The sequence below is a fragment of the Pterocles gutturalis genome, unplaced genomic scaffold (genome assembly GCF_000699245.1).
Source record: "Pterocles gutturalis isolate BGI_N339 unplaced genomic scaffold, ASM69924v1 scaffold6386, whole genome shotgun sequence".
Classification (NCBI taxonomy): Eukaryota; Metazoa; Chordata; class Aves; order Pterocliformes; family Pteroclidae; genus Pterocles; species Pterocles gutturalis.
The window spans coordinates 219234-242716 of record NW_010100272.1 but is presented as its reverse complement, the minus strand read 5'-3'; the positions used below and the strand labels follow the sequence as shown (position 1 = coordinate 242716).

Here is a 23483-nt window from a genome sequence, read left to right as displayed (position 1 = left end):
TAAAATAGCATTTTTTTCTGAGTTGATTATTATGTTCTTCTGCATCATGGGACACTGTTTTGTATACCTGTGGGTGTTTTGACTTCTCCCTGGCCCCAGCAGCTTGCTAGCTCTTTAGAGCTGTACCATGAACTACTGAAGTTTAATGGTAATTTAAACCTCTCCCAGATATTGTTTTTATCTCTCCTGTAAATTTTTAATCTAGGGAAAAGAGAAAGGTCCCAAATACTTTCAAAATAGACCATATAATCAGATCAAAATTACATTATTTGTTTGTTCTCAGTTCCATTTTAAAGTGCTAGTTGCCAGAAGGTCACTGGCTATTGGAGTCCTCTCAGCATATGGGGACTTTAAGCACGTGTGAATAATCCCCTTATTTTTCTGTGGTTAAGGCACTTTGGTGGAAAAGGAGCACAGTCTTTAAAACACGAATGAGTAAAAAGGAGTCCTTTAAGCTTTGTTTGGCCACATTCAGGTATGTTTAGGATGGTGCACCTCCACTAATATTAGTGGAAGTGCATTGCAGATGTTGACTTTAGACCATTTTTGTAAATGACATAAAATAATTAAAAATCAAGTCTAGAAATGGAGCATCTTTGACTTGCTGCTTGCATACTTTGATAATTTTTTTCTTTTTAAAAAATTTTATTTATTTTAAGGAAAAACTGGTCCACGTCCTGGATTGTCCTCACTGGTCGGAAAATGGAATTCTACAAAGAATCCAAGCAGCCGGCGCTGGCCAACCTGGTAAGCAACCAACCATCCAATATACTCAGCTTCCTTGCAACTGTTATTTCAGTATAAAAAGTTTGGTGTTTGCATTAGACAAATTCAGACTGAGCCAGCAACCTTCAAAAATCTGAGATTAGGTGAAGGAAAAGGCCTTGATAAACTTTTAATCAGATGTGGTGCACGAGAAGAAATAGGACTTAGCATGTCCTTTATTAAGAGGTGCACTTTGAGAATAATTGCAAAGGGAGACAAATGGTGAGTCACTATCCAGTAATGTGAAGGTAACACTTTAAATTAAGGTGCCATTTATAACTGCTTTATTCTTATTTATGAAAATGATCACTAAATACAGCTACTTCCTCAAAGAATACATTATAAAGCATGTTACAAAATGCATTAGTAATAAATGCTTAACAAATGATGCGATAAGAATCTGTTACAGAGGATATTGTGAGACGTAAATTGTATTAAACCGTGTATGTGCATCTTTAATACATGAATTTAAGTTGTTATCTACCATCCTATCAAGTGGCTTATACATTAATAAATAACAATAAATTATTTATAAATGGCACCTTAATATAGGGTGTTACCAAAGCAGAAAACATTATAAGTTAGCAAAGTGATTTTTTATCGTAGGGTAAACGTGACATCTACCATATCCCGCCAACCTTCCTGAATATTTCTATGACTCCGTCTAATGCAGCTAATGCAATTTCTGTAGCCTGTAGTTACTACAAAGTGAAATTTGCCGTACCTTTTTATTGTGCCCCAAGGAAAGACCACCCATCTTAGTCTTTGGCGATGTGACAGCTCCGTTGCGCAAGCAATAACGGCGTGCATCCCTTCAGTGCTAGTTACTGCCGAGTTTGAGCCTACCTACCTGAACGTGGGCAACAAAAAGGGAATTCAGTAAATGTGTGACACGGTGGGCAGGGAAGGGACAGGTTTGACAAAGCCCCGTTGTGAAAGGTTCTCAAGGCCTGATCAAACCTGCCAAATCTCATTGGCGTGATGGGTGGCCACAAAGGTGCTCTCTTTGGCAGGAGTCACAAACAATAAGCTATTTTTTCCTGTAGCAGGTGATGCAAACCTTTTCTTCTATATATTCTGGATCTATCAATGCCACCTGCCATAAAATCAGCTTTAAAGTACTTCTTTTTATGCCCTGATTTTTTTGGAAAGAAGATGTGGGTCACAATGAAATAAAAATAGATGAAACAATAAAAGAAAGTAAAGGATGAAATGTGCTAATTTCTGCTCATGTTTGTGTCAGTACAGATGGAAAATACTGTTTTTCAGAAGCCATTAATACAGTATCACTTGAATTAATGTTTTTTTCAGAATCTTTTCCTTAAAGTTGAATTAGACATTCTTCAAAAAAAAAAAAGTTGTCCCGGGTGAACATATTCAAACTGGTCTTACAATTTACTATCTGTCTTACACTTCTACCTGCTACCTCTTTTTTCTCTGTGCAAACACTCACCCAAACCCCAGGAGACAAACTGACCAGCAGAATCTCAACACACAGGAGACTTGACTTTTCTCTGAGACTCCCCCACATGGTTAAAATTGCATTTTGCTCATTGTGGGGGGAAAAAAGTTAAAGCGGGGTTTTTTTTATTCCACGCCTGATCTGAACGCTGGGGCTGTGAACTCAACGTTCACTAGGTGAGAAAAAGTTGTTAAAGTTGTATTTTCTGTCTATTGCATACAACTTACATGCAATGTTAAATAAACAAATTGGGTAAAACCTGAAAAACCAGGGGATGTCAGTATTCAAAATCTTATAACTCAATTTTCTAACCCCAAATTTCACACATCAAAAAAACCTAAACTGGAATGTTGGTCTCATCCAGTAAAGCAAACGTAATCATAGAATCATGCTTATTTCCTTTGTAAACCATTTAACCAGATATAATTTTGATAGTGGAAATGAAATAATACAAAAAAGGATTCAATAGAAAACATTTGTTTACTGTTTTCTTTTCTAGCTGTAGTTTTACTTTGGAAGAAGGGGAGGTCAACCATTAATTAAATAGTGTAATACAAGCAGTGTTCACTCATGATAGCATGACTTATAATGAAACATTTTTATTGTTAGCAAGAAAATGATGTGACTTAACAGAAAGATTTATGTTCCTTTGTATTATAAAGATATTAATTCATTAATTATTAAAAACTGTACGTGAAGTGAAAATTTAAAATAAGACAGCATCATTATAGGAGGAATGGTATTTCACAGTAAAGGCAACAGGAGAGAGGGGAATGAAGGCACGTTCTAGTCATACCTCGTTTTCTGATAGAATAACATTTAGAGGTGATTTTAAATTATATTTACCAAAATCTTTAATAACATTCTAATGTAAAGAACTAGTAATAGCTAAAGGGAGTTTCTGTTGTTCCTTTGTAGAGTTGTAAATGTAGGATCCACTATAACAACTTTCCTACTGATTTGCATGGAGGAAACTGGGATCTGTGGCTTGCTGGTGAAGCTAGTGACAGTATCTGGTATTATTAGTAGTAATAGTTAGAGCGCAGCAATTAAAGCACACAGAGGAGAGATTCAGAAAATGAGCTTGTTTACAAATATTACTGAAAAGGCAAGTTTGCATCTCATGTAGCTAAATCATTATCTTTTGCTGCTGCCTTGATCATTAGTGGTCGTGCTTTTGATACCCTTTTTTTTGTTTTTTTAGTATCCGTATAAATATAACTTGCTTTTTCTTTTAAATTAAGGACATTGTGATCTAACCGGATAGCAGGTCCATTCTACCTTACCAGCATTAAATTCTATTATCTGTTAGTCTGTTTGACCAGGAAAAAAGTAGCCTGTTTATTCCCTGAGATAGTTTATTCAACAGAGGTTATTTTAACCCCAGGTTATTAGCCCATCTGCAAAGTAATTTAGTGAGTGAAAATGCTGCTGAAATCCATATTCATGTTTAGGAAGATTTCATTGCAGCAGACACTTGTATCAATTTCCAGCATAACCCCCTCCAACAACATTGATCTAACATTAATTGCTCTGACTGCAAGACACAAAGCAAGGACGCAGAGCGCTCGGGCTTTCCCAGTAACCTTAACTTATTCTCTTGCAGAGTCTCTGGGTCATGTGTAAGCTGGAAAGCAAACTCTATGTAACAGGACAAAGTTTAGGCCAGAATTAATTTCAAAACAAATATCCCTATGGATTTAAGAAGGGCTCCCCGTTGCATGGAGCTCTCACGGTGCAGAAGAAGGGATGATGGGCACGGTGGGCAGGCTTTCAGGCTTGATGGATCTGAATGGTTTCACAAATAGTTTTCATCAGAGGCTTCCTACATTATGCCAGACCCATAAGTCTCGTACCGTGTTTATAGAGATTTCATGTCCTGTTGTGGGCAGAATTGCTCAATTCTCACAGAATCATAGAATCACAGAATGGTTTGGGTTGGAAGGGACCTTGGAGATCATCCAGTTCCACCCCCTGCCATGGGCAGGCACACCTCCCACTAGCCCAGGTTGCTCAAAGCCTCATCCAGCCTGGCCTTCTAATATTCTCCAAAAGAGAAGCATTCCAGTTGATCGCTGTACATAGCAGAACAGTGTTCATCTTTCCAACACTCTGAGATTGCATTCCATTACTTCTGGAAAGGGAGATGCATGTACTTGCACTTTTCTTCTGCTTGTTACAAAATCAAAACTATAAGTCAACTCTAAATTACTACAACAAAATTAAACTGTGAGTGCACTGAGTGCACTGTTTTATACACACAGAAATTAGAGGTGGTAAAGTCCTATAGAATTCACAATTCCATCTTCTGGCAAAACTTCCCTGGGCTTTCCATGGTTTTTTCACTTCACTGTGTAATACCATGGTAGTTTTCCCGAGGAAAATATTCTGCAGCCCAGTATTCTTCACTATCAAGAAACTATTTCCTGCTTCTTTGTCTATGCTTTAATCTCTTCTTTTTATCTCATTGTGTGTTTCCAAAATTTCTCGACTTTTTCCATTAGTGGAATAAAGCTTCCCTTCTTGTTAAAGAATTTTCGGACTGAAACTATCCTTTTGGGCAATTTTTCTCAAAGAAAGCAAGATGCCCCACTTTGACAAGGCTGTGTTGTGTCTTCATGATGGGTTACAGAGCTGCCTGCTCTGTGCAAGTGCAGATCTGGTCCTTGCATGAAGTCATGGGGAGAAAACTTCCCTGTGGTTTCTCCTGGCCAAGGAGAGTGACCTAGTTGAAGGAGACACCATAGCCCTACTTTTAAAAAGTATACTACTGGAATACTGAAAGTTCAATATTTTTTTTTAATCTTTGAATATTTGTTTGTTCTAATAAGTTGGGTTTAAATTTCACAAAATCTTTGTAAAATCAAGTACCAATAGTGCAGTTTTGATCTATTATTGAAATTCAGAAAGGTTCAGCTCTTGTTAGAGGCCAGGCAGGAAGTTTGAGGCAGAGTTGGGAAAAAAAATCCAAACCCTGCTCATACAGAGGTTTAGCCAGAAGAACATCCTTCTGTTTTGAATAGCATATTTTTTCTACTTAAAAAAATTAAAAACTGAAAAAAAGAACAGAGACACACAGGACTGTCAGTGTCAGAGGAGCTGAACCATGGTGGCTTTATGGTTTGGCAAATGGAGAACATAATTATAACTCCAGTACTGAAAAATGCCAAAGATTCTGGCTGCAAACGACTTGACCAGGATTTTTTACTCTGCTGCTTTTAACCTAAATAGGTCCTTTTCTGCCCATCTCACCCTGGAGAACACACATTTTTTTTGGCCTTTAAAAACAACATCAGAGAAATTCAGTGAGCAATCTTGGGAAAGTTGATTATGTGGTTGATGCTGGACTGGCTACTGTTAACTTCTATTAAGTCTGTTTTCTTTGTCACCAATATGATTTTTTTAAGGTGAAATGGCTTAAGAACAACAGAGCAAAAAAAGATACATCAATCTGATTAATTATGTTATGTGGATATTACTCCATATCTTACCCAAAAGGGACTTACTGGTGCTTTATACCATTAACAGGAGTGTTTTTATTGTTGTTGGGATGTGCAGTAACCTAATCTACAAAAGCTACTCTAAACTACATGGGCTTTGCCAGGACTGCTGCACAGGCGGAGTCCCTGGAGAAGGAGCTTAGATGGCAAATGAGGATTATTGTGTTTTACACCAACTCCCAGCAACGTAAATGATACAGGCAAACAAATCTGCTCTTTGAATTATTTTGCATCCATACGGAGGAGCTGGGAAGGCAGAGCTGTGTCACTCTGGGATGCACAGATGACATTGTGAAGTAGCAAACTGTGTGGAGCTACTCTGGTGTTGAGCTCTTTCTGGGTGTCACACATGCCCTCAGAGCTTTTTTTTAAATTTTTTTTTTTTTTGAACTATGAATGCTAATTTGTTTGGAAAAAGGAGATAGCTTGTCTTACAGATACGATGTATGTGCTTGTCTAATTTCTGTCCTTTCCAGCTGCATCAGTTTAAATCTGCATTTGGAAACCCCACAAACCTTTACCTTGAAACCCAATGGCTTTTTGAGAGGTTTTGCAAAGCAAGAATTTAAACTAGCTGGTCAATGTGGTTCCATTTATGTTTTGATCTGTTGTATGTTATATTAGACTGTTTTTAAAATTATGTATCTAGTATAAGAACCTTATTTCTGAGTTAAGACACCTCAGGGGTCGTTATTTTATAATACCAGGGAACAACAAACTCTGGTAATACCAGCATCTGTGCTACAATGATCTGTCACTTGAACCTGATCTATTCTTGTTTTGTCTGATAACTGTCCCCGTTTTTTATGAAAAGTCAGGCCATATTCATGGTGATTTATTTTTTTCTTTCCAGAAACCAGGATATAAACCTGAGTGTGTGGATTTGTGTGGTGCTCGCATTGAGTGGACCTCGGAGAAATCCAGCAGAAAGAACGTCTTTCAGGTAAGAAGCAGTGCATGCATTTCATTGCTCGTCTGAGTATAAACTCTCTGAAGTTAAGAGGTAGGTGGTTTTTTTTTTTGTTTGTTTGTTTGTTTGGTTTTTTTCGTGGTTTTAATAACTGGAGAATGATTTAATACAGCTTTTTTCTTACCAATACCGGAGTGTAACATTTTATCAAGCATCAGTTTACTATTTTTCTAAGAGAAGGATTTCTGATGACTGAGTCTCCTAAACACTTGAGAACCTGTTGATTTATTGATTAATGCTCTATATTCAATTTGTTTTTAAAACTTAGTAGGTAATTGCTTTGGGTTCAGGCCTAGAATCTTGACCTAAAGGACTTCCACAAACACAACTTCTTCAAACTGCTTATACAAGCATTGCTCCAACACAGTGCGGTTACTCTGTTTATTTTTATTGCTGTTCAGGGTCCCCAGACGGTGATGACCCAGGTTCATTTCTAGAAGGGGAGGGGAGGATTTTAAAAGCTTGCCTCTGTCAGGGCCAACATAGAAAGACATGTATTTCTCATAGGACTATTCTTCATTGATGGAAAAGAATATTATCTAATTACTTCATCTAAATCCCATTGAATTGAAAGGGAGGATCAAGGCCCAAGAAGATGAAAGGATGAGAAAAACGTTACTGCCCAGTTAACATTCCGAAATCTAGGGGCTAAAATGGTTTATTGCAACATCTTCAGGTTTTGGACATAATCCAACTCCCATGAATATCAGTAGAAAGGTTTTTTGGGGTTTTGTTTTTGTTTCACTAAAGTTGCATCAAACCACATCAAAATATTATTCTTTATGAACCAAATTGTTTCCCAGAGTTCTAACATTAAGATTTTTTTAACAATACAAATAAAATAAGGAGAGATGAGAAGGGAACATGTCAGGGTCAAGGTACTGTTAGTTACCAGATAGTCCTTTGGCATCATCACCAATGTAAAATGCTGGAGGAACCAACCGTGCCTGGGTCTGGGGTTTGAGAAAAAAAACCCACCACACACAAAAATCCCCTAAGGGACTGTACATGGCTTCTTGAAAATAAACCTCTTTGGGTCAACTGGGTGTTACAGAGACATTTTTCAAGGTTTGTTTTTCTAGACATCTTTTAAAGAGCGTGTAATATTTAGGAATATTCCTCTTCTTCAAGACAGTGAGACTTATGCTTCCATACCCCCCACATCCTTCAGGTTGTCTTGAGAAAACACTTAGAGCTTTGTCATTTCATAGGTATTTTTAGAATAAATATTTTGGTTTTGCTGTCAATCTTCAGCTTTTTTGCTTGGAAAGTGATTAAGTATGACCTTAGCCTTCACTCCTGCAACCCCCTGAGCACTCTGAGAGGTCTTCTGAGCTTCTAGGGTTTATTTCTCATTTTGCAGTAAGCAAAATTTCTGTTTGGAAACGCATATTGGAGTGGTGATTCATTGAAGCTAATACATTTCCGATGTAAAGACAAATGAAGCTCTGTTATTGCTTTACCCAACTGGTTGTACAAAGACGTTGCGATGCATTTTCTTCTCACTTCTGTTGGTGTGAGGTGTAACTCCGCTGAATCAGAATAATGTGAGAAAGAAAACTCATGCACTACTGTTTGAACCCATTAAAACTTGTCTTCATCAAGCCAATAAGCGAGTGGGAGAGGCATTAAGAAGTAAAAGCATGGGAGGAAGGACATATGTTAAGACATATTTTGAAAAGGGATGGAGCATTGTTTAGACAGAGAGCTACAAGAAGATTGTGCCAGATGGTAAGAGCGAAAGAGGAGAAGGCTTTGGCATCAGTAGTGGTGACATTTTGGGAAGGGAAAGGACTGAACGAGACTGGTGTTACATGAGCAGATAGAGTGGGAAGGGGACTAGAGAGAGGGAGAGATTTATGAGATAGTCTGGAGGGAATCCAAGGCGAGTCGGAAAGCGGAGAGGTCAGTTTGTACCTGGATACTGAATATTCCAGGAAACACTTCTGATGCTCTACTTATCCCTAGTGGGTGGGAATAAGATTGATAATATATGTCTACTTATTAATAGATTTGTTGAAATGAAAAAAAACATGGGTGATTTTTAAATTATTTTTGGCGACCTAAATATAGATGCCTCGCATTGCCGTTTGATTAAATACATTAGCTGCCTAACGCTGCAACAATCAGAATTAAGTATGATAATATCTCCAAAGCGTGGCAACAAAGCATAGTTGGTGGGTTTTTGTTTCATTACTGCCTGAATAATAAAACATTCCTTTCTGATTCAGACAGAGCAATGGTTGCTTTCTGCTAATGTGTTGTACCAGGAGTAGCTACAGAATTTTGAGTTTGATTTAGCCTGGATGCTCAATTTGAGTTCATGAATTATAGATTAGAAATAGCAAATGACTATTGAGATTTTGGTTTGAAGAAAAAGAAGGAAATCTTGAATTTAAAATCTAAGCATATGACAGTTAATGGATGGTAACAAGAAGATGGAGTATAGGAGTATCATAAAGAAAATTAATTGGAAACATGATCGATGCAGGGGAAAAAAAAAGAAAAAGAAACTGCAAGTAAATGATATTCAGGCAGGAAGATTTGGGTTTCTGGTCTTGATCATGAGGTTTTCAGCAGTGTTACTCCACTCATTTTAATTGAGCTACTCCCTGTTTAACAGGATAAGTCTGATCTGTCTCTCACACTATCCAATTTGTGCATGCAATCTATTTCTAGGGTGGGTTTTTTTCCAAGTTTTCCATAATAGTAATTCAAAATATGCACGCCTTATAAAATATAACCTTCTGATTTCCTTTCATTTCTTTTATTGATGATAGAGCTAGCACCAAGGAAAAGAACTGGTTAGAAACAGCTTCACATGATGTGGGGAAACGTAGCAGCCTGCAGTGAGATACGGTACTGTTTGTTCTCGCTGCCTGAATGACGCGATACACTAGGTCTTCATCAGAGGGGTGGTGAATAAAAGAAGATTTATGTTCAAATCGCACGCTTTAAATATTTCTACTAAGTGCTAGTTTGCTCTTTGGTGTTTAGCCTGAAATTTAAAGCACTGAGGATTAAAAGGATTACAACATAATCTTAAATAATCCTAAGTGTCATTTACAGAGAGATGGTTGTAATAACTAAATAAAACCATGTTAGGGGATGGCAGTGTTGTCAGTCAGCAACTGGAACAGAAACAGCGCCTATGTCACTCTGTCATTCTCCTCTTTCTTTTATTTGGCTTAGTTTTATGTTGGGTAGGTGCATTTTGATGCCGGTTATCAAAAAAGAAAAGAACATGATGAGCTGTTTTGCAGTCAGTGCTAATACAGATGCTGAGGCACCAGTAACTAGGTTAGTTTACAGATTTTTCTCAACAGGCAATGTTTTTTGCTTCTAGTAAACTTTTCAACTGGAGTTTGTCCTTTCACCTGCTTTACTCATTCCCTACTCTAAGTCAAGCAGTCCTTCTCATTTCAAATTCAGCCCAGACATCGTGGAAGATGTACTCTTGACCTCTGGCTTCATAATTCTAGAGCTTCATTAGCACAAAGCTTGTGACTGTAGACTATTTCCTTGAAGAGGTTTTGGAAGATTTCTCTCAGATGATTCAAAAAAGAAAAGGAAAAATAGAAGAGAGGTGAAGATTGTGAGAAAGGGTCACGAGTAGAATACTTATGAATTGGTGAAGCTGCTTTGTTCTCTTAATAGCACTATTCATTTAACTAACAGACATTTTTTACTTTCTTCAGTAATATTTTTTTCCCTGGTTTTACCAAGTTCATTTTTTAGGAAGGTTTCATATGCAGAATTTCTGGAGTTCAGTGCCCCGGCTCTTGCCGCAGATCCGGTGTGATATTGGTTTTTGTTTCAACACACTGCAGCTGTAAGGGGTTATGCAGTCATACGCAACTAAGAACTGCAAGTGTATTTTGCAAATAGAGTAATCTGTGTAAGACATCCAGTATTTCAACAGTGAGACAGCTGAAAGTACAACCGTACCTATGTGTAATATCAAAGAATTTATCTCACAGCTGTTTCATATATAATAACATTTATGGGGCTGATCTGGGGTAACTCCCTTCTCCGTGAAGCTCTCCAGCTTTGTCCAAGAGCACAATCTGAATGGTAAGCTATTTTGTTCTACATAATGTAGGATCAGTGTAGTATCTGGATGCCTCCCAGGAATGTTTAAGTCACCGCCTTTTGCCATGGGAGGGATCATTTTCTTTTCCGTGATCTCTCTAGAGAAGCATTGAGAGTGCGATGTGGAGGGGCTTGGGTTGGGACTGGTATTTGGATTTCTTTGAATGTTTTTAAGAGTAAATGCTGTAGAGAGGAGGCAAATCTAAGAAAGACACCTTGCTTTCAGTTAGATGTGAAACTTCTGGTGGTTCTTATCTGCAGTTGGAGCATGTTCCTCATCCCAAACCTGCCCCAGAGAAAATGCTTTTTCCTGAGCCAGGCAACACTCTTGCCTCTTGTGATTTTAAAACACCTCTATAGCATTTTGTCCAATTCTGGAAGTTACTGCGGTGATTGTGGTTTAACTTCTGTCCTGGGGACCTGAATATATGTATTATTGTCTAATGAAAAGACCTAACCACATCACAGAGTTATTAGATGGTGTCAGCAAGAGGTTCTTTAAATAATGGATTTATAACTAGCTTAAAAGAAAGCACAAGAAATGGTCTTAACCATCATCTTAGACATGTTCAAGTGTACATTGTTGTGTAAGAAGTACTCTGTTTTTACTGGGGTAAGTGGGAGATTTTGAACACAACAATGTGGAATGGTCTCTGCAATGTGTTTCTATTTCTCTCTTCTAACTGTCTTGTTAGTCACCTTAGCAGCAAAGCCGCCGCCAAAATATTCAGTAAACCCTGGCAGAAATATGCAGAACATCTTCTGACCTCTCCATATATCGGCTATTTTCTTTTGTAACCTAAATGCAACAAGACCTGTGAATATTTTTTTTCTTGAATTTAGTTGCCTTTATTCTTATTTTTTTAATTATGAAAGCCACTAAATGCTTACTGTATTTGACAGAAAAGCATAGAGAATGCAAAGTCAGAGATGTGGACAGTGGACATTAAATGTACAGCATTTATACTGACTTCAGGATTCTGAGAACTGACTCTTATTCTACTTTTATGACAGTGTAGCTCCATGGATGTTTTTGGAATCATTTCTGATTTACATCTCTTGAAAAATAGGCTCTTTGTTAATTTCTCTATTATATTTTAATTTCCTTTAAACCAGAAGCTACTAATGAAACCATGCTTTCTTTAATTCACTGTCTTACCGAGCCTTCAGATTTTCCGAGGTGTCAAGCAGTTCAGATCACAACCTTTGCTTTTGGAATCTGCTGTTGCAGTAGTGCTCTGAGCATGCAAACCTGGGGAGGATCTTATCACAGAACCATAGAATGGTTTGGGTTGGAAGGGACCTTAAAGATCATCGAGTTCCACCCCCTGCCATGGGCAGGGACACCTCCCACTAGCCCAGGTTGCTCAAAGCCTCATCCAGCCTGGCCTTGAACCCCTCCAGGGATGGGGCATCCACAGCTTCTCTGGGCAACCTGGGCCACTGCCTCACCCCCCGCACAGGAAAACATTTCTTCTTGATAGCTCATCTAATCTACTTTCTTTCAGCTTAAAATTGTTACCCCTTGTCCTATCCCTGCACTCCCTGATAAAGAGTGCCTCCCCAAGTAATGGCAGTAGAGCTGTGTTTTCATTGTGTATCTGGATGACAAATTTTTATTGTTGATGACAAAAGAAAAGTAAGAGAGAGAGTACATAGTGTAAGCCAAAAAATATCCTAGACTGTGGGGAAAGTTTTTTGCAGAAAATAGAAAATTGCACACAGTACGGGTTCTAAACTTTCTACAAATGAGAAGTAACTTTGCCTTCTAAAGACTTTAACATGACATTTTAAGGTGATGAGAGGCATTTAGAGATGCTTGGTAATTTTATTTTTGTTTGTGTGTATGAAAAGGGCAGGTTTCATTGTAATAACTTTACCTGAGTTGACCGTAGCTGCTCCTCGGTAGAAGCAGTAGTTGAGAAGGAGGATGATCCTATCTAGTCCAGAATAAGCAGGATCCTGATAACTGGGGCACTCCTATAAGCTATGGGATATACAGTTTCACCCTCATTTCAGAAGTGCCAGGTGAGCAATGGTCAGGATTTAACCATCCTGGGCAAATGAGCATGTTTGCCTTCTCTCACCAGTGTTTCACTCTTAGATTTGATGTTCCTCACGTTAACCCGAAGAGAGAATATTGAGAGTGAAATGAAATTCAAGTTGCTTTGTAAACACCACCACAAAAATGCTTTTACAAATGCCTTTACAATACCATTTTGAGAGTTTCAAGGAACAGCAACTTTCTTCATAAAAGCGACAAACTGAGCAGTTAAGGTAGAGCTGCTGCCAAGTTATAGTTAATGTATTTCTCTCACTTTCTGTGGTTCCTGTGTCTGCTTTGGGGTAAGACAAAACCCTCAGCGGTGTCAGCAAGGGCCTCGTGCATTTTGTGGCTACAAATTTAGGACAGCTGTTTATTTTTTTTTTATTATTAAAAAAAGAATAAAATCCTATTCACCATTTTACTGATAATGTGAAAAAGTTATTACTTTTCAGAAATAGTGAAGTCTGTTCCTGATAAGGAACTTTTTGTCATTCCTAACTATTTGAAGGAAGAATCAAAATTCTCAACAAAACTTTGGTTGATTTGTAGCTAAACATCATCTTAGCTAGACAGTTCATTTTTCCCAGTTATTGTCCTATGAAAAAAAATAATGAATATTCTGCTGTGTTGGAAAAAAAAAATCACTTGAGGAGTGTAACTTCAAGAACTCATGGAGGTCTTGAAAGGGCTTGGAAGTCTGGAAGGAGAAGGAGCTGCTATGGGTGCGGTGCGGCAGTGATGCTGGCTGCAGAGCTGCGGATCACCTCTGCTGTGGTACCCACTGCAGCCCATGAAACATCACAGCTCCTATAACACACCAGAGCTTGGGTTCTCACTGAAACCCAGAGAACTCCAAAATCATATTGCAAAGTGACCCTAAGTTTTCTGTAAAGAAAATCAGGCTGATTTAAAAACCATATTCTCCAAATCTGACATGATGTGTACATAGATGTCTGTCTGCTAAAAATGATGATCATAATAGCTCACCGCACTTTTTTAAGAGCCCATCACTTGACGGATGTAAGCGCTGATATGTGAGTGACTGTGATAGGTATGAGTGTCTGTGTATGCTCATACACATGTGCTTCTTAAGAAATTATCTGAATCACTTAGCTTTTGACAGCTACGCTCAGCTTTCAGAAGTGCAGATGTTATTTGTCCATCAGAAGAGAAAATATTTATTTCCAGCCATAGGCATTTTCTGCATTACAAAAATAAAACATAACAGTGGTTAATGCTTAATGTGCATAGGAAATAATTTTGGCAGAAGCACAGCTGATCGTAAGGGTCTGGACAAACATGTGAGTGCATGAGAAGCACCTTGGATAACGCTGAACCTGATGAAAAAGCAATCCAGACAGTTTACCCATAGGCAAAGCGTGACAGCAGAGCTGCTTATTTTTCCATCATTTTTCATCTGAATTCACAGAAGGCTGGGTTGGTTGGGTTTGGTTTTTTTGGTGTGGGGTTTTTTGAAGTTTTATTTAATTTAATATTTTTTTTTAAATGAAGGAACAAGTGGCGTTTGGCGTCTCGCATGCGAAATGGCAGTGGGCTGTGCAGCCTCTTGCTGCATTATTCATAAACATATTGCTGCCATCTCGTGGGCAGCGCATGAGCCGGCGCAGGCAGCGTTGTGGGCAGCGAACGAGACCAAAAGGCTGTCCTGGCTCTGGCCAGTGCCACCAAGGTTGTCCCTTTCCCTGGGGACAACTAGCTCTGAAGAGGATAAGGTGCAGGTCTCTTGGCACCCACTGTCATGACAGGGTGCATTTAAAAAAAAAAAAAAAGGTTAGAAAAACATCTTTTGGCAAAAATTGGTGCTTGAGTGAAGAGTTCATACTATTCAGATTTATTTGAGCTGGTTGCTAAATGAGGTAATGTCTGCTTTTAGGAAGGAAAAGTGCTGCTGTAAACTTGTGTTCTCTAAATTATGCATGTTGTAGTAGTTTTTAGGTTTGAAAATGGTGATTATCTGCTGATCAGCAGGGCTGATAGGGAAAGGTAAATAGCATCTGGAGATAAAGCACATAATGAGAATCATCGCTGCAAATATCCAGTTTGGTGAACTTGATAAAGCCTAAGGTGCTCTGATGTGAGGCCTTTGGTGATGTGTTTTGTGTACTCATAAAATGGGTAAAATGGTATTTTCACAGTGCAGAAACGTGAAAGGAGCCTGGCTTTCCTGATTCTTTAGTATTGTTAAGGTTTTGTGAATCTCCTGAGTGCAAACAGCTAAATTAATTTAAAAGCATTATGATTTTTTTCAGCCTCCTTAATGTAAGCTAATATTAAAAAAAAAAAATCTTGATATGTGCCTAAACATTGCACACAGTCCTTTAATTTATCAAACTCTTGGGGGAAAAAAAAAATCCTAAATGAACTCACTCAGAGATAATCAAATCTGACTTGTTTACATGTTTGGTGCTGGTATTTCTGTATTCAGCCACTACATTTTTTTAAAATCTTGGCGAAGTCCCTTTACTCCATTTTTTTTGTGTTTCTCTTTAATGAGTGAGGCAGATATTTCAAGTTGGCTGGGCACAGGGAGCCTTGGCTGTCCTCTCTGGGAAAGGCAGCACCTCGCACTTGTGCGCAGAGGGATGCCAGAGGAGATGGTGGGGATTCACATCTTTGTGTCGGAGTGATTTCTACCCGCTGACATTCTTTGGGTGAGAAGGATGGGTTGGGGTGTTTCAAGGTGTTAAATGGACAATGGCAGGCAATCTGAATGCAAGGGGAGAAATGCAAATAGTGTCCTGCCTTCTCTTTTAGATAATCTGCCTCTTGGTTTTCAGCAGAGCAGTGATTCATGGACCACTAATGGGATGGGGAGACTTTTTGAAATGGTAATATAAACCCTAGTCAGCCTGAGAAGACATTTAAGGTAGTTCCCAGATGGTACAAATGAAAAGAAGAGCGTTTTCTACAAGGGACCCTGGCTTTTCAGACCTCCTCCTCAAGTTTATTGATCTTGAGGATGCACCTTCAATTGATCCTATTTATAGAGTATGTTTATATAGATTATGAGAGTTGTTAAGCACTTGAGTTTGGGTTTAGGGGCTAGATTGCTTGAATTCTGATGTGGTAGGTTTTTTTTTTTTATTTTAGTTTGGTTTTTTTTTTTTTTTCCTTTTCCCTTTCATTGCCACCTCTGTGATTTGGGGTGAATAAATTCCTAGGAATTTCATCTAAGTACATCTGCAATTGCATCTGCAAAACAGGATGATCCAAGAAGCTTAGCAAATATTTTATTTGGCAAACAAAGTTGCAAGGAAATGTGGTTTGCTTACCATTTCGTTTAAAAATAGACTATCCAACTTAAATTATCAGATGATTTTTAACACTTAAAATACACAGCACTTCAGTAACCCTCCCTTAGTTTTGTTCTTCTGATCATAGGCATGACTGTTACAAATGCATTATTGTTTAAAACTTGGACATACTTGAAACCTAGAATATGTTTAGCCCCAAGCCCTCAGTGAGAGTTTGCAGGTAAACTTTTAGAGGCTGAGCTTTAGACTAATTTTCTGTGATGGAAAGTGTGCATTTGTATAAGCGAATATTTGTCTGAAAGCCCATTTTAACGTCTGAAATTGGGAACAAATTACTAAGATTCTCTGAAGTAATAGAATTATTATTATTTTCTATTATTTGTACATAGTCATCACTAGGTGGAGGCATACTTTACATATTCTATTGAACATGTCATCTGTTATGGACTGAGATGAATTGCATTGATACTGCAGAGTTCAGTGAATGATTCGCTTTTTAACCTGAGCTGTTGGAGAAACCTCTTATCACCAAACGCCTGACTCTCAGGACAGATTAAGTAGACTTGTGCTTCATCTCCTTCTACTGCTGAAAAACAATGAAAACTGTGTATTTTTAAATTATGGGTTGTACAAAGATCTTTTGGATTAATTCATAAACATTGTTTATGTATGATAAAGTTAAAAGGAGGCACAAAGCAGGTGTCACGGAGCAAGAGATTGAAATAACCAACATCTACCTGTTTCAATACCCCATCCTGCAGTACTTAAATCAATGTAGGATGGATTGACTGGGGTTTTTTTACTTCTCTTTTTAGTTCTGATAGAAAAATCCACTCACAAATCATTCATATTTTCTCATGGTATGGGGCTACCTGATTTAAATTGTACAGGGCAGATTGTCATTGGGGGTAACGAGACCTACCCCTATTGATGCTAATACATGGACTTCAACCAAACTATCCTGACTTACACCGGGGTAGATCTTTTGTAATTGTGCAGGTATATAGAGCACCCTGCTTCTGTTTCTTTCTTGTGTTTGTGAGCTGATAGGGCAGAGTCTGTGCAAGCTGGTCCTTGGCTGGCATAGCCCAAACCCTGTGTTTGAGAGGCCACAAATGAAAACACTCAGGTGTGAATGTGGGAGGCAGAGACAAGAACTCTCCCTCCACACTTAAAATGCTGTGTTATGGCTCTTCACAGCTTAGAACATCCCCTGGCTTTTATTGTAGGAGAAAAAAGGCTCATGGTGCAGAGACTATAAAGAAAAAATATAATTTATTCAGAAAATAATCCTGCCTTTTCAAGCAAGACATAGATTCTCTTCTAAACATGCTGAGAAAAGTGGGGGGAATACATTTTCACATCTCTGACATTTTATTGTATTTTAGAGAACGGAGTCAAGGTTGTTCAGAGAGATTCCCTGAGCATTGTAGCTTCTTAGCTCCAAACTGTCATAGCGGACATTGCTGGGGCCTTGAGTTTTCTCACCTGCCTTGGGGTGGTCTGGCCCTGCTGAGGCTGGGTTCTGCCATTCCTGGGACAAGTGCCTCCCTCACCCCTTCCATAGACAGGGGTGTAAAAACACTGTAATGGAGCTGAAATATGCCCCCTTCTTTAACCCCCCCGCCCCCTCGGAAAATTTATTTATTTATTTATTTATTTACTTATTTTAGGATTTGGAATCATGACTTTAATAATTATATTCACAATCTAAAATTAAATAGATATTTTGTTTGGTGCTCACAGAGTTGCCAATCAGTGCTCAAGAAAGGATGTCCAGCCGTTTATCAGCTTGTAAAAAATAGCTCCAGCAATATTTTGAAATGCATTGGTTACAGTTTTGTTTTGATTTATAGAATGTAAATATTCAGTTTACATTCTTCTGTTTCAAATGGCTTTCTTGGAACTAAGGCTTTTGAATAAGAGTCCCTCAAACCAAGTTGTTACCCTTGGGAAATTCTGTAGTGGTATGTTACTGGCATTTGAAAAATGCACAACTTCTTAGAAAAAAACAGGAAAATTCTGTCAAACACACTGATGGGAATTCCCAAGTTTGGAAATGCAAGTTCTGTTGGAAAACAATGGCAGCACGATTGAGCTAAGGCTGCAGTTGGAGTGAAAGGAACATGTTTCCACCATTGCATATATTTTTTTCTTTAATTGTCATTCTGGAAACAAATATTCTACACAATCAGTTAAAAAGTGCAAAGTAAGGAACAGGAGAGAGTAATGTGTGTTGGAACATAACATAGACTCTACCCCTGTAGAAAACTGTGAAGAAATATGGTAAAAATTGAACATAAACAAAGAAATGGGGGAAAATAAATGTGGGAGTGAAGAACTGTGTGCAGGGAGTAGGAAGAATGGAATCTGAGAAGATCAAAGGAAGGGAAGCCAATTTTTTCAAATATTCAGTAATAACTCAGATGTAGTAAGGTAAAGGATCTGAACAAAGGGTCAGAATATCACAAATGGGAAAGGAGCAAACACATTAGACACAGAGAGGAGTGTACTTTTTTTTTTCTTTTTTTTTTTTTTTAAGGATCAATTATTATCTCCATCTCCTGGTATTTCAGGACTCTCTTATAATTACTAGCATTATTTTTGCTTCCTCTCCTGCACACACACTCTGTCTCGCTCCCCCTTCCAGGCAACACTTCTCCGCTCGCGCAGATTTGAGGGGGTAGGAGGATCTCAGGGGTTCTTTGCAAGATGCTCGTTTCCCACCGCAGAATGTGGCATTGCCAGGACTCTTCAGAGGACCCTGTGCCAGCTCTCCTTACAAACATGCAGAGGAGTGGGAGAAGATTTGCATACTGCCCAAGCAGGGCCAGATTTGCACACCCCTCTCTGATGAATAGTGCATTACCAAGTAAATAATGACACCCAAATCATTGCAGTTTCTGTAGAGTAGGTGCTGTGCCCTGTCAAGCTATTAGGGTCTGTCCCTTATTTCTTCCCCCCCCCTCCCCGAAGATGCTCCTTTTTTTATTATTCGAATAGATATTTCTTTTCACCTGCATTTTTCACCCTCTTATTTTACCTTTCTCTGCTCTTGTTTTCCTTTCCTTTACCCTGTGTTTTGCATTTTTGTGTTTTAATAGCATATTTTAAGTCATTTTTCTCCTGTTCTCGATGTGATGACAGTATATCCTGATGGAAAGATAATAATGCCCAAGGAGGTTTTCTTTTATGAATTCTGCTGGTGTTACTTTCACATGCACAAATATATCATCTTGATTTCTAGCTCTGGGTCATTTCATTGCTCTTGTATGTCTTGCTACGAGATGTTTCCTGTAATTAAAAGATTAGGTTAAATAGATTATTTGTGCTGCCCTGTCTACATAAATGCTCTGTTTCTCTGCCTCTAGATACTGGCTTTTGTGTTTTAAGGCGATGTTGTGTACATGAAGTTGTATCATGTCTCCTTTGTCTTTAAGCTGCTGACTTATTGGTAACAGAAGCAATGAAAGGAGACATTTACTGCCATCCTCGTAGGGTCAGTGAATTAACAGGTGCCAATAAGTTTCTAAAGAAGTGTTTTAATTGTTTCTAAAGTGTTTAATTAATGGACTTTTTTAGGGGAGTGGTGACTGAGCAGAGATAAGGCTGATAAATATTTAATGTTTGTTGTCTAGCGAACTTTTTCTCCTTTTCATGTAATTTGAGGTGTTTGCTAATGTAAAAGAAAACTGAAATGGTTTTGTAGCATACAGTCAATGATAAGCTGCTATTAGATTGTCCAGGGTTTGCATACCTGTCGGGGATTTATATGTGCTGTGATATTCTGCATTTATTGCTGGTCTTGTTTAGAGAGCATTTTGGAGTCAGGTTTCTCCGATACATCTAGATGTCTGTGTTAATACTTATGGGCTATATCAAGTAGTCTCTATGAACTCAGTTACTCGAATATTAAGTGTGTGCGTGGCTGTTTTCTTGGGCTGTCACTATTTCAGTAACTACCACTTGTTGGGAGGTAGTTACTGGGAAAAAGACTCCGGGTCTCAACATGCTCGTTAGTTCATGTGATATTCACAACACTTCCTTTAAAACATGATAACAGTAATGCCATAACTATGCTTAAACCATTTTTTTTTTTCTTTACTTAACTCTTATCATAGCCTGTTTTTCTTCACTTTAGAGAAACATTTCCTTTCCTGTTACTTTCCTAAATTGTCACTCTTTACTCTTTATTAAAAACCAAGAACAACAACAAAAAAACCCACAAAGCAAAAAACCCACCAAAAAGTTGTTTGAGCTACATTTGATGCTGTACAATTCCTTTTCCTCTTGAATTGTCTTTGTTCCATTTCCTTTAAAAAAAATTCTCTTTTGCAATTAGTATCTTTACCTTAAGCAATAATAATAAGGTTTGTGATACAGCTAGTGTGGCTCCATTGATTAAAGACTGCTTCTTTGCTTCTCCATCGGCACAACCGTTGCAGTTAAACAGCTTTTGCAATGGTGGCACGGTAGAGTTAGGCAGAAAGCGTAGTCGGAGTTCAGGGTGAGAGCTCACCAGGATTTGTATGGCTTAGTTCAGCTGTAGATCAACTTATCTGGGGCTGAACAACAGGTCTCCATCCTGACTGTCCTCCAACACCAAAGCACGAAGGTGTCCCCAACCAGAGGCCGGGTTCTGGGATCAGGAGAGCTCTCTGCTGGGTCTCGTGGCCAGAGCAGGGCTGGCCACCCCACAGCACCGCTCATCCGAGCTCAGGTAAGTCACCCTCTGAGGTACGCTGTTGCTAGTTTAGGAACATAGAACCAGTTGAAGAAATTGATTCTATTTGTTGTCGCAGTTCAATAGCCCTTTGATCCGAAATGCTCGAGGACACCAGGCTGTTCCAGCAGAGACACCTTTTAGAGCTGCTAGTTGAGGAATAGCCTTGTTACCAGGTGGTAAGAATTAATTTTCTCATATTAGGAGGGAGAAGTTGCAGTATGGCAGGAATATTGACCGGCCAGTGCTCTCACCAATGACAGCGTGTACGAGCAGCTCAGCTCTGTTGTTTTGAGGTGTCACTTCTAATTAAAATGGTATGTTATTAGAGCAACAAAAGTGTGTTTATATAGTGTTCAGGCCTCCTGGCTACACATAAGGTGTAACTAGGAACATTGTGATTATGGTGATGACCTTGTTTTATGAATCTCTGAGTCAATAATGGGAAAAGATAGAGGGAAAAGATTGCAGTGTGTTGCCTCCCACTTGAGAAGGGAACAGAAGGCTTCCTTAGAAGTGGCTGAACATGAGGGAGTTAAAAAACCAGCAACTTCTGGAGGTATCTCTCATTTTACTTAGAGGTTTGAACCTACACAGATCTGTGGAAATGATGGGATACAGGGGGCAAAATCTTTATCACCGAAAAGACTGAATCTTTCGTAAGGTGTAGCTGATATATACTATATCCGACAGATATAGTATAGTATATTCCATAGTGCACTTTTCTCCTCTCGCTTTTCCAACCCTGTATTACATCTACCTGTTTTTTCTTCCCTCTCTGTAACTTTATTAATTCCCTTACTATTTGCCAACTTTTTATGAGGAGTATGTGATGTGTCCATTTGTTATCTCTGAGGACAGTTAGTGCTGGGTTTGAAGTCATCATTTTCTTTCCAGCTCTGTAGCATGTAGAGAGGAACGTGCTTATAATCAGTCAAGGTAAAATAATTAGGAATAATAATAATATAGCAACGGCCAATGTATTTGTCAACTCAGCTGCAATGGTTTTGGTTTTCTACTTAACTCAGTGAATGTGTACACGGCATGGGGAGGAAAGCAGTCATTTCTGTGAATTTGATGTATGCAAAACTGATAATGTAGTTTTTGCAAATGTAGACTATATCTGCCGATGTAATTAAAAATACACATCTGCCTCTTTGAAAATGCAGTTCAGTTGTTGGGTTTTTTGCTTTTAGTCTTTTAGAGGCAACTGTGCCAATCCGAGCAAGTTGTACAGTAACTTCGTTTGGACAAACTCTCACTTTGTTACTTTTTGTTCATAAATGCAGTTAACAAGTTCTTTTGTACTTCTTTGAGTGTTAATTGATGTAAACAAAGTCTGCATTTTATCTAATCCCACTGAAGCTTGTTAAAATTAGAGATGTGCCAAATTATTCCAAAGCAGGTTGTAAAGTAAGTGAACCATTAGATCCACTGGCTCACAAATGGCATAGACAATGTGTGCTCTGTTTGTTTCTTTTTCAGGGACTGTTTATGTCAGAACTTTCAAATCACAGTTTTTCTGCATCTTTAATATTGTGTTCAGTTAATCTGTATGGCAGAAGCATAGTGCAGGCAGTAGGGCTGAGCTATTTCTAGAAAAGTCCACATATACGCTCCTAATTGAGCATACCTAGCAGTCGGTTCTGCTCATTTCTATATCCAGCATTTTTTTTTCACTGAGAGGTCCATTTGTTAGCATTTTCTCTTTGCAGGAATTGTGATTTGCAAAGTTTGTTATTATTCAAGTTCCAATGTGTTCTTTTAGTGATGGAAATCTAATATATGGGACACCATGATAGCCTCAGCTAAGTCTCCAGGGACCAGAGTGAGCACTGAGACATCATTTCCATGGAAAAGTTGATGGGATTGATACAACCACCACAGAACTGGTGGCCCTTCTCTCCTGGTAACTGGCTCCCACACCATAAACTTTTCTCAAAATCATGTTCTTCAGGGCTTCTGTGATCCTGCTCGTCCGTTTCTTTATCTGTTCCTTCGGGCTGTCTTTTGGAAAATGATTCTCTTCCATCTCCTGCCTCCTCTCCAAGACTCCAAGACCTTTGATCCTGTGCTCGTAGAGGACGATCCCATTTACCAGCACCATTGAGCTACTGCACTATAAACACAGGAGTCTACACTTGAACACCAAGTGGGTTCTCTGAAGTCTTCTCATACTTATCCGTGAAGACAAGCCCAACATGCCTACTGTAGAGCCTGGGGAAGAGCTCTGCACTCAAATCCCAAAGTGTGCTGATGATCTTGTAGCAAAGCCCACCTTACCTGATTTCCATATGAACAGCACCGTAGCCAGGACAGTAAAGGGGTCAGTATGGATCTCAAAATCCAGAACTATCAAGTACTGTCCCAAGTCAGGGTTTTAGCAGCTTGTCTGTGCTGTGCTGCCAGTGCTACTCTTCTCAAGTCTTTTAGAGCTGTGTTGTCTCTCCCCTTATACTGTCACTGCAGGCTCCTAGGGACAGAGGTGAGGGATTTATTCCATGCATACATAGTGCCTGACACTATAAGGTATGCAACTGGGGCTTCATGTTAATAAAAATGACAAAAACTTAACAAAATAACAGGAAAGCATCTTTCTGCTCTGTTTTCAAGTTTTGTTTAAAGTTGGAAAAGGTGGCCAGGAATGAA

The 23483-nt window shown here is 38.7% G+C and overlaps 1 protein-coding gene across 1 annotated transcript in view; it reads left to right on the top strand.

Moving 5' to 3' along the window:
• Nucleotides 1-659: 659 nt before the first annotated feature.
• The window catches only part of ARHGAP15 (Rho GTPase activating protein 15), a gene marked incomplete at both ends in the record, with an annotated part of 215129 nt that continues 192305 nt past the window's right edge, over nt 660-23483 (top strand). The window contains 2 exons of the mRNA XM_010079151.1: nt 660-747; nt 6581-6670. Of these exons, the coding sequence (XP_010077453.1) occupies nt 660-747; nt 6581-6670 (178 nt within the window). The remainder of the gene's footprint in view (nt 748-6580; nt 6671-23483) is intronic.